This window comes from Stegodyphus dumicola, chromosome 6 (assembly GCF_044657685.1).
Source record: "Stegodyphus dumicola isolate Sdum_Otavi_A_Nest chromosome 6, ASM4465768v1".
Lineage (NCBI taxonomy): Eukaryota > Metazoa > Arthropoda > Arachnida > Araneae > Eresidae > Stegodyphus > Stegodyphus dumicola.
In genome coordinates this window covers 91550904-91562738 of record NC_140773.1, presented here as the reverse complement: position 1 = coordinate 91562738, position 11835 = coordinate 91550904, and the positions used below count along the sequence as shown (strand labels likewise).

Genomic DNA, 11835 nt, shown 5'->3' with positions numbered 1-11835 from the left:
AATTATAAATAGAATAAATAATTTTAATTCTAAATGTGTAGTAATAAATTCAAATATCGCTTTTCAAAAATAAACATATTTATACAAATCCATCACATTTTTACTCTATTTTAACCTTGTTTCCTCTTTGGACGTCAAAGTTGGCATTCATAACAAACTACTTGTTACCACTGCCTTTCAAGCAAAATAAGATTTATGGGAAAGTACCAAATTTTAAAACATTTTCCATGCTAGCAAAAGATGGCAAAAGTGTATAAAAACAAGGCATTTTTGTTAAATAACATATAATCAAAATAAATAGCTTTTCCTTAGTTTTTTTTTTTTTTTTTTTTTTTTTTTGATAATAAATTAAAACCTGCTCGAGAAAGATATGCCAATTAATAATTTTTAGTTAGATTAAAATGAACATCAAAGTTTAAAAAAAAATAGTGAAAGAAAGTTAGCATCAAAAACTACCATTACATATAAATGTCCCAATTTTATGTACTTTAAATCAAATCTTTATCTTTACCATCAAATCTTTTTCCCTTTTCAAAAACTAAGGCATATTCATTTGCTGACGAATTTTATTGCATCTTTTACTCAAGATTCAACTTTTCTTAAGAGTTTTGAAAATATATTTTCATGCAGGAATTTCCTTTGAGAAGTTAACATAAAATCTATCTAACAAATCTAATCCCATTTATAATTATGTTGCTGATATTTTACAAAATGAAAAAATGATATAAATGATAGTCACAAGTAAACCAACAGAGGATGTTCACAAAAGGCTTCTACAGACCTTAATTCATAAATTAATAAATTTATAACGATTTTAAAAAAAGAAATTTCTACACAAAAATAAAATTACAGTTTTATAATTAATCAATAAAACTCATAAAGAGTCTTATGAAATTATTACAAAATACTTTCTGAATAGAAATAAGAGTGGTGACTGTGTAAGAATGATTACCATTTGAGGCATGACTAGGCACTTCATTTAGACTGATGCATGATTTATAATATATTGAATGCATCACAAGTATCGTAAGATATTTCCATTTAACATATGAATTTTATTAAACAAATGTGCCACAAACTTTAATATAATTTAATATTTGGAGCTTAGAATAGGATGTGAATAGATGAAGAATTTTATAAATTTCTGAAATGTCTTCTAACATGTAACAAATAACGATTAAAAAATTTCACAAAATTTCAGTCTTTTTTTGGATATTTTCATGGAAATAAATTGGCTTTATTACCTAATGAATTAAAACATACAAATTAAACTCCAACTTGGGTTATAAAATATCTATTTCTTTTTTTAATATAGATGGCAGATTTTTTCTGGGAAAATTTTTATTTTAAATCAAGGTAGCAAAATCATATAAAAAAAGAATCTAAGAAATAATGTGAACATTAGTTTCAAAATAAAAAGAAGGCAGTGAACATGAGAAAAATATTGCAAGAATAAATCGGCCTAACACTGATAAGTGAAGTCGAATGCAAAAATATTGATAATTACATTTTATCTTACAGAATTAAAGCATACATTACAGATAAACCTAGTGACATGCCACTTTACCTAATATAGGAAATGATGGAACATCAGAAACTGCGTTTACTGCGCAGAATGTTGGCACCTTAAAATCTATGAGATTCGATAGTCTTTATGATAAAATCTGTACAATGATAAGCTATCATCATTGAGCACCAAGTTTCAGAATAAGACCAAAGCAGCTAAGGATATAGTCAATGGTTCTGATTTACAATGAAATAGAAAATATACAAATGCTGCTCCAAAATCATAGTTTAGCATTTCATTGTTAGGCACATAAAATGCTGCCATCAAGAAATTATTTCTAGAAAACAGTAACATCTTAGACAGTAATAATTGTACTTCATCAATCAATCACAGCTTTTTAAAATTTTCGGGCTAGTTTTATTTTGTAAAGTACCACATTCTGCAGACTTTGTAGCATTTACACTTTTCTTAGCTGGAGAATTCCCAGGACTGTTTTCTGTTTTGGCTTTCTCAACAGGTTCTTCTAATTCACCTATGCTTGTCTGAACCAATGGAGTTTCAAGTTCTGGATACTGTGCCATTCGAGTCCGTAATAAATATGCATAGGTACGATACCTTGTTAACTGCAATAAGACAAATATTTAGTTATACACAAAGAACTGCTTAAAAAAGTAAAAAACGATTCATTCAGAAATTACATTCATAAATTATTTGGAAAAAAATTCAGGATATGCTCGAATTTTGACAGAAAAAATTAGCATCAAGAACATAACAGTTTGCTTATATATATATATATATGTAACATTTTGAGTACACATTACACATTTCATACTTATCTAACTTCGGGTTTTCATCCGCAGAGAACCCAATGGCGCCGTTGCATTTTTACTAGCCAAGCTCGTGGTTCATCTACGATGAGTAGGGCCGTAAATGTGATTTTTAGTGCATGTAAATTCAAGTTAGCACACAAAAACAATATATTAAACATATGGTAGTAAAAATTCACAGATAATAAGCATGTAGATACTAATTCAGAAGTCAAACAACAAAAATCAGCGTTATATTCACAAAATTTTCACTGTGAAAATTTTGTGAATATAACGCTGATTTTTGTTGTTTGACTTCTGAATTAGTATTTATTCGGCGTGTTATTGTGTCTTAATTAAGCATGTAGATGTAAAACTAACCGGTTAAACGTGCTATACGAAAATAAATTTGTATTAAATTCAAGTTAGCACAGAAAAGAATATATTATTAAGCATAAGACAATATATAAGCATTTATAACGGAAATAAAAATTCATTTAAAAAATATAAATTAGTATTAATATACTGAAATTAACCGGTTAAACGTGATATACGAAAAAAAATTGTCTTAAATTCCAGTTAACACAGAAAACAATATATTCCTGACACCAGCAAAGGTTTGCTAATTTTGATGACCATGGTGATGCATCAAACTATTCTGTCATCTTAGATAATCATTAATATATTTTATTTCAATTTAATCATCTATTTATGTCACACCTGCCATCCTCTGAAAGGTTATTGTTAGAAAAGCATTAACAATATATTATCTTGTTAAAATTTTACGCCATAAAAATTGATTTATTCTCATAATTTTAGATGACAATTACCAATAATAAAAATAAAAGCATTACTTAATTATTTAAAATGCACATGCACATTTTTGCAGTCTACGGAAAAAAATTATTTTAGACGTTGGAAACCTCATGGTTTTTAGAGCTGTTAATAATTAAGAACACAACGTGAACAGCTGTGTTACAAATTAGCATTCATCCCTCCTTTCATCCTGAACCGAGAACCCACATCTATCTACGAAAATATTTCTATCTATTCGTTGTTAAAAAATTCAGAAAAAATAATAATAAATAAGAGAATAATAATATAAATCTGCAAATGCGAACAACGACAGTGAAAATTCAACAAAATAAACGCAAGAGGAATGGTTGCAAACTTCGAACAAGAGAATAGGGTAAATCCGATGGCTTACCAGGTTTGAACTATTATCGCTAAAGTTGGCAATGTTTACATTTACTGGGTTCTCTGCGGAAGTGCTTCCCGAACTTCTTCAATATCCACAATTTTGACCTTTTTTTTTTTAATTATTACAAATAGAATCTGTTGTGTCTAGCAATGTGGGTTAGTGAAGTGCATGACGCAACCAAAACAGACTAGTTCACGGCACAAACATTTATTTCTAACTAACTCATAATACAGCAGCGATGCGCTATTTACGCAGTTACATTATATTTAAAGGAGGTTAACCTCCTTGTTATATTCTCCTCTACTCTCGTTCACAGAGGTTCTCAGGTATAAGAGTACTGATACTCTCGAAAACAGATGCTACATCCCTCCCCACTTATTTAGAGATTTAATCTCTGAGGAGCTTTGCGGATGCGAAAAGATTGTCTAAGTCCTCGCTGGGGTTGCTGCAACTCTTTATCAGTATTCACTGGAATGACTGGCTCAGTTTTCCTTGGAACTGACGATGTTTCAAGTCCGGCTGAAGTTTGCACAGCTTCACTTCTTTGTTCGATGCCCTTGTCCGGAGCCTGTGGCTTCACGTTGCCATCTGAAGTAGCAGCCATACGAGGTTCATAGATTACCGGTGCAGATGGAACCTCGCTCCCTACCGATCTGATCTGATCGACGTGCAGGTGCAGTAAAGTTCCTTGAACGTCAATGGTATAATGCAGCGCTCCATCCTTATTTGTCACTCTGCGAATTTTCCATCGGGAATTTGCCAATCTATAATCCCGAATGGCAACCTTTTCTCCGATCTCAAAATTTCTGTCTTTGAAATCATAAGTATTCCTTCGGATGTGTTCTTCCCTTTTCGTCTAAGATTTGGAACAACTAAATCAATTCGAGTTCTAATTTCCCTTTTTAAGAATAACATTGCTGGACTTAACAAAGTTGTCAAGTTCGGTGCATTTCTATAATTCATGAGGAATATGGCAAGTTTTTGCTTAATATTTCCTGGATAACCTTGCATTGCATGTAATGCTTGTTTAACGATGTAAACGTACCGCTCTGCTTGCCCGTTACTTGCTGATTTAAATGGAGCATACGTTTTGTGTTTAATTCCATTATTCCTCATAAAAGTTTCAAATTCCCCCGATGTGAACTGAGGACCATTGTCACTCACTACTACTAAATGCAGTCCGTATCTTGCAAAACAGTCTCTCAAACATTCAATTGTCTGAAAGGAATTTATTGACTTTAAGGTATACACTTCTAGACATTTAGAATGTGCATCAATGATAATCAAGAACATTCGTTCAAAAATCGGGACTGCAAAATCTACGTGAAATTATACAATTTCGCATTCAAGCTTGAGATCAGAACTTTCCCACTTTTGCCTCTGGAACATTTTGAATGTCCAAAAAAGCCTTAACCCTTTGCGACACACATATTTAAAATATATTTTAATCTTTAAAAAAATGCCTTAGAATAAGTCAGATGGACTTACTTAAGTGCCTTTAAGGCTTGGAAAAAATTCTGCGCTTTTATTTTTTACGGGGGAAGGTGGAATACCGTTTGTCCCACCATGCAACTAGCACATGTCTTATAGCATATTGGTGTATAGCAGGAAAAAAAATCGTATGTGGAATGAATAAACAAAATAAAGCGTGCATTCTAAAATATTCATAATAAACACACTAAAATGCATTTTGTACTTATTGCATATATGCATGACTTGAAAAATTTTGCAAAATGCACATTTTGCATATATATATTTCATATTTTTAAATTTTAGGAACAAAAAATATTTTCTTGAATATTATTTTAAGATTAAAATTTGAAACTTAGATATACTAAATAAAATATTAAAATTGACACTTGATTCAAAAACATTTATATATGATTAAAATTGAAAAAAAGTCATTTTCATGAAACTTTGAAAAACATGTTGTTTCATTCTTTTGTAAGCATAGAGGCACTTAACATGTTTCACACATCCAAAATGTTCATCATTCTTCTTTCAATGTGCTGCAATATGCACATCTTCTTCTGCTCGTTCTCTTTGGCGTGTGACATACATGTTTTAGTCTCTTTTCTGGTTGTACGAACGGGTTTTTCATTTTTTATTTGAACTGGGGATTTCAGTTTTCTTTTCAGCTGTTTCTTGCCTGCAAGTGCCATTAGATCTTCTATAACTTAGAGAAGAAAATCTTTCATTGTTTTTACATCATGATCGGGTTCGCGAACAAACTTAAATAGAATAAATGCGTTTACTATACTCACATCTAAAAAGTCAAAAAAAAAAAAAGTCAAAAAAAAAAAAATCATGTGCCACCATTTCTTGCTTTTGCGGTGTATTTCATATAGTCCTTTCAGTTGATCAATTAGTCGACATATCCCATATTCTTATTGTATGAAATAATGCTGTTTGAGCACAGTACTTTTTTGTCTTTCCATCTCGTTCTTTTCTATTAATTTCTTTCATTTCAGTTGCCTTTTCCAAGCAAGACAGGATAGAAACGGATCTTTTATCCTTCCATTTTATGCAATAAATTGAATCATGGCTAACTGAAAAGTCTATATATTCCCTTGACATAAATTTGTCTTTTAAATTTTTGGTTAGATACTTCCGATTCATATTTACAGTGCCACATATAGATAGGTCTGTGTCTTTAAAAAGCGAAACAAATTATAACTACTTCCCTTTCTTCTTCAGCAATAACTTCAACCTCAGTTATTCTCTCCTGGATTTCAATTTCATCTGAATCAGAACTGACATCTGAAGCATTTGAGTCCCAATTGGATGGCAATTCAGCAAAAAGATCCAAAGCTTCCTGAGTTGTTAACTTTTTTCTAGACATTTTAGCACATCAGAGCATACAACTTATGTAAAAGCGCGCGAAATCACGAAAAAAGTAGATGCAAAAAAGAAAAGAAAAAATAATCGTGAGTGCTGCCATCTATTGAGCGGAAATTCAAGTGTGTGGTGGGACAAATTTTAACCCACTTATTTCAACTGCAAAATTAATGTTATCAAATATTGAATCCAATAAAGATTTTTGAAAATAAAATACCTTTGAATATTAAAAAGAATCATACATATCATAAATTGTATACCAAAATTTTTAAAATATTGAAAAATGGGAGATACATGGATATCACTCTTGTGATCCTATTTTGAATATTTTTTACTTATCAACTTAAGCCCTGGTATAGTAGTAACATCTACTGAGAAAAATAATAACTAAAATAGATTATTTTTAAAAGATTAGAAAATTTCTAACGGAAATTGCTAAGTGAGAAAATAAATATTAATTAGGTGGGACATATATTGACCCACCATGCCGCAAAGGGTTAAATCATTCTACGAACGAATCAAAATTTTCTACCGTTTCATCAAACTTATGAAAAGAAACAAAAATTTTGTCTTGTTTATGTTCCGATTTCTCTTGCAATGCGACCATTAAAGCTTCATTTTGCTTTATTAATTCTTCAATTAACTTCTCCATACTTTCAAAATAAAAATCAAATAACTTTCCTACCTTTTGCAGTTTTCCAGGAATCCCCTAAATCCAAGTTTCGGTTTTGCTACTACTTTACGCATGTAACCGAGTGCATATTTCACAAGTGTACATCAGCGTAGCCACTGAGGGAGGGGTTTCGAAAATGGACGAATGAGCTTCTATTGCTCTTGTGACATTAATTCTTCCTGCATGTGAGCGTATATTGTTTACGTTTTAATTTGCGTTTGTTTCACAGTTATAAATGTATGGCATAAAAGTAGAAAATCTCGTAGTGCTTTCGTTTTGTGAGTTTGATTAATGGCTGACATTTCACGTTTGCGATTTTTATCACGCATTGATATTTGGATTGATTTAAAATTTTATTTTGATGGTTTAATCATTCCATACCAACCAAATATTCTAGAAATATACTGGATACTAACTCATCAAAACTATAACTGTGGTACTTCAATTTCCATGTCTTATTTTTGCTGCTGCTTGTTTACAAATTTTTTGACTTAGTAATATTTTACTGAATAATTAACTTATCCTTAAAACATGTATTTCTTTTTTTTTTTTTTTTTCAACTATGTTAGTGGAACAACATATGCATATAGTAAAAAAGATGACATTTTAGGAGCATTGATGTTCACGGCATATTATTGCTCTTTACATCGAGAAAAATGACTCAAGCTACAATTAGCCTCAAATGTTATGCATTTACTAACAAATGTGGATTAAAAGCATTCATGTGTATAGTTTTTTTTATTATATTATTATTATTGAGCTGAGAAGGACTGGAAGTGTTACAATGAATCTAATGTTTTCTTATTTCAGTGCTTAAATTCGTTTGATTTTGAAAGTGTAAATTATATATTCGTTTACTGTTTTCTTTAACTCCATACTTGACACATAGCATAAAAAATCACTAAATCATAATTTCATTCCATTTCTTCATGAACATAAAGCTTCACCATATATACAAATTTATCACATTTACTCTTAAAGTTTCAGTATTACTGTTTAGGAGCAGGATACTCTTATTCTTAATGATAATGCTCTTCTGTTCAGCCATTAGAGTTTTCTGAATTTATGAAATGCTCCTAAAATGTCATCTTTTTTACTATATGCATATGTTGTTCCACTAACATAGTTGAAAAAAAAAAAAAAGAAATACATGTTTTAAGGATAAGTTAATTATTCAGTAAAATATTACTAAGTCAAAAAATTTGTAAACAAGCAGCAGCAAAAATAAGACATGGAAATTGAAGTACCACAGTTATAGTTTTGATGAGTTAGTATCCAGTATATTTCTAGAATATTTGGTTGGTATGGAATGATTAAACCATCAAAATAAAATTTTAATTAATGCATGTTGCTGCACTCAATACTGGTTGAACATCCAAGACTTACAATAATAAATTTTAAAAGATGCTTATTAACACACTCAAGAATACATTCATCAACAAATGGCAAAGCATCACCAGCATACGTACAAACTTTTATTGAAGTTGGGTGAGGTAACGGTTATCATTTAGTTTTTGAAATATAAAATAAGGTAAAACATTTACCTGCGCACCGGTATCTAATTTGAAAGCAATTGGGAATACATTAACACTAATTTGTGGTAACCAACCAATTACACTAATTGTAGAAAGAATATAAGCAATAACTGGATGAGATAATTCAGAAAGCTTAATGGTGCTTTCTCAATGCTAGTTGTTTTTTGGGTTGCCTGAAAATACTTGAAAAATGATTCAGCATTGCATATTTATTACACGTTTCCTTGCACCAAGCAATGGGCTTTTTGTTGATGTTTTCAACCACAATGCAAACAAGGTCTTTGAATGCACTGCGAATAAGAATGGCTTTGGTTTTGCTATTTAAGTATGGCCCTGGCTCTATTTCTTAGAAAGTTGTTAGTCAGGCCGTTTATACCTCTCTTGTTACTAACAGCATCAATTAGAATGCTCAGAAGTAACACAACACATGTTTCATCCTCCTCCTTGTAATATTTCACAGCTGTTTAAGAATCTGTCATCTATATTCATAAAGTTCATAACTCCATCACCATTCTGAACCTGCCTCTATTGAGTTATCACCAGGAGAAAATGGTTCAATTTATAGCATATTTTGTACCATTGCTCACATTTACAAAATTGCCAAAGTTACGATTCAGCGATTAACAAATTGAAAAAGCTTGTCATTTCATTCTGACACCATGCTATATATATTGTTAAACCAGCATTATTGAAGCAAACAAAAGTCAGGCTAGATGCTTAAAATATGAGACTAGATGCTTAAGGATAAAAGTTAGATTAAGATTAGGCTACTAGATGCTTAATTGCTTAATTATTAAAAAAAGGTTACTTCTGTAGCATATTATTAAGTATAAAAACAAGCGAATATATAGTAGCAGCAACATGCATGCAGGATTACATAAGAAATGGAAGTTGTAGAACCATGGTTATAATTATAGCTTGTCATTATTAAGATTAAAATTACATAATACTTTTAAGGTAAAATTTCACTTCAGAAAACAGAAGGTGCATGGTGAGTACTTTGTTTGCAATGAGTTAGTTGTCAATAATTGCATTGTAAATAAATAAATAAAAACTTCTTTTTCTCTTTCAGAAACTAAGTTTGTAATGACAGGTATGAGCTGCTTAAAATCAAATATAATTACATTCAAATTTCTTTCCATAAATGAGCATTATTTTAATGGAAGCAAGTTAATATGTTCTAGTAATGGTTAGTTGAAACAAGTTAGTCCAAAAAGTAAATCCTTTGTACATGCACTGTGCATTTAATAGATCAATATGTTTTGCATGTCTTTGAGAAAGTGCTTTTCAGTACAGCAATCAACAGAATTATATTCCACAGATTGCACAAGTAAAAAAACAGTAAAAATCTGTATTCACAAAAAGTAGTATTTTAGTATTATTTCATCTTAATAACATTGTGCAAAGCATGATGATGCATGTCACACAATGACACATGGTCACATATCAATTTTATTTTTACTATGATTATATATAGCCAATGAGGATGTCAAAAGACTAGTTTGATATCTACTAAAAAAAAACAGTTCCAAGAAGAAATTATTTTTTCCATTTCTGACTTATGTAATGGGTAATTCTTGAATGTTAATATAAAAGGCAATAAGAGTATGATAAAATTTTATGAAAACATGGTTTGTACACAGGGAGCACTGGCCACTTTTTATGTAACACACACACAGTGATATAGCTATAGGGCTCTCCTCCTCAAGTGGCATATTTTTAGAGGTGGCAGTTAATGTTCATCTGAAATATACTATAACAGTCAGTCATATGGAGATTCAGAGCAGAAAGACAAATTGAGATTTACTGGATCGTAGCAAAGTTCACTACGATTGCTTATCTAACGGGCAAGATATCTCCATGGATGTAAAAACTTCTCCACAAAGAGCTTAAAAAAATTACAGCTGGCTCATATTTACATCATGTATGCATGAATATAATGTTACATATCTGATGCTACACAGAAGGTTACCAAATAAGGCAAGCCAGCCTGTGGTTTGAGATTTGACCCCAAGTTGGACAACCAGTATTCAGCCATCTTATCCAATCAGTCACTGGTGAGGTAAGAATCGTGAGATTCCATATTGTGATATAAAATTGAGGAGAGACTTGTTTTTATGCCGGGTAGAATGATGAAAGAAAGTACAACGAGACTTATAGATACACTTTCTTGCCATACCTTTTTACACACCATCAAAAAATTTGAATGGAAAATAGAAATGGTACTTATTATGATCGCACTGACATAAATAAGGAAGAGTTCCTTAGTGAAAGAGAAATATTCCAGAATTTATTTTATTACTGCTTGGGAATATGAAACTGAGAGATGGAAGGACAGTTGCTTTGAGCTTTTACAATTTATTCCAACATAGAGTCTCCTTGATGAAATTCCAAATATTATTTTGAATTTTCCTCACAATTATTTATTGTGAAAGGAGTTTTTCTATATATAATTTGGTTAAGAAAAACCTAAGAGTGAGTGTCTTGTAAGTAACAAATACTTTGCTGAATAGAGAAGAACAAGTGGAGTATGACACAATACTTTTTGTCACTGACGATGCTGCTAACAGATAAACAAGCAAAATAACAGTTTAAATGCTGGAATTAAAATTTTATTAAAAAATTTAACACAAACATTGTAGTTATTTCTTTATATGTCATTCAACATTTTATAGATTAGAATTTTTGTGGCACAAAAAGGTCTTTCACACAACTGCATATACAGGTGTTCATTAAAAACATTAAATCAAAGCAGCCAAATAATATTGACAAAAAACAGACTAGTACTCACCATCATATACGAGTTGAAATTAATGGAGACTAACATGCTAAAATTAATCATTAAAACGCTGTAAGAAGATAAGATTAAGAACATTTTTATTCAACTGACATGCAAGAACAAAATCAAAGAAGGGTTAAAAAGAGTTGGTTTAGAAAGTTTGCATATTTACTGTCTTACAGAAGGTTTATTTTGGTTTATGTGATTATAGCAAAGCACCTGAGCTATCTGCCTAAGCAGAAAGATGCTTTTGTGTAGGACTTTCTAAGAGAAACTGGTTCCCATATATGTACACTTGGGGAAAACCACAAAAATGGCCATGCAGCCAGGTCATTTACGGGATTCGAACCTTGGAACGAACTGCCAGTGTTCAGTGACTTTACCATTTGGCTTCTGTCTTGTCTTACAGGAGGAAAATATAATCAAATATAATTTGAACAGCATTAATCATTTTAATTATAACTGAAAAATGCAGTATAATAATCACAACATGTGA

The 11835-nt window shown here is 30.9% G+C and overlaps 1 protein-coding gene across 1 annotated transcript in view; it reads right to left on the bottom strand.

The window, feature by feature from the left end:
• Positions 1-301: 301 nt before the first annotated feature.
• LOC118202627 (uncharacterized) overlaps positions 302-11835 on the bottom strand; it is a 393249-nt gene continuing 381715 nt past the window's right edge. Inside the window, exon 15 of the mRNA XM_085818671.1 lies at positions 302-2130. Coding sequence (XP_085674797.1) covers positions 1891-2130 — 240 coding nt within the window. The 3' untranslated portion in view covers positions 302-1890. The remainder of the gene's footprint in view (positions 2131-11835) is intronic.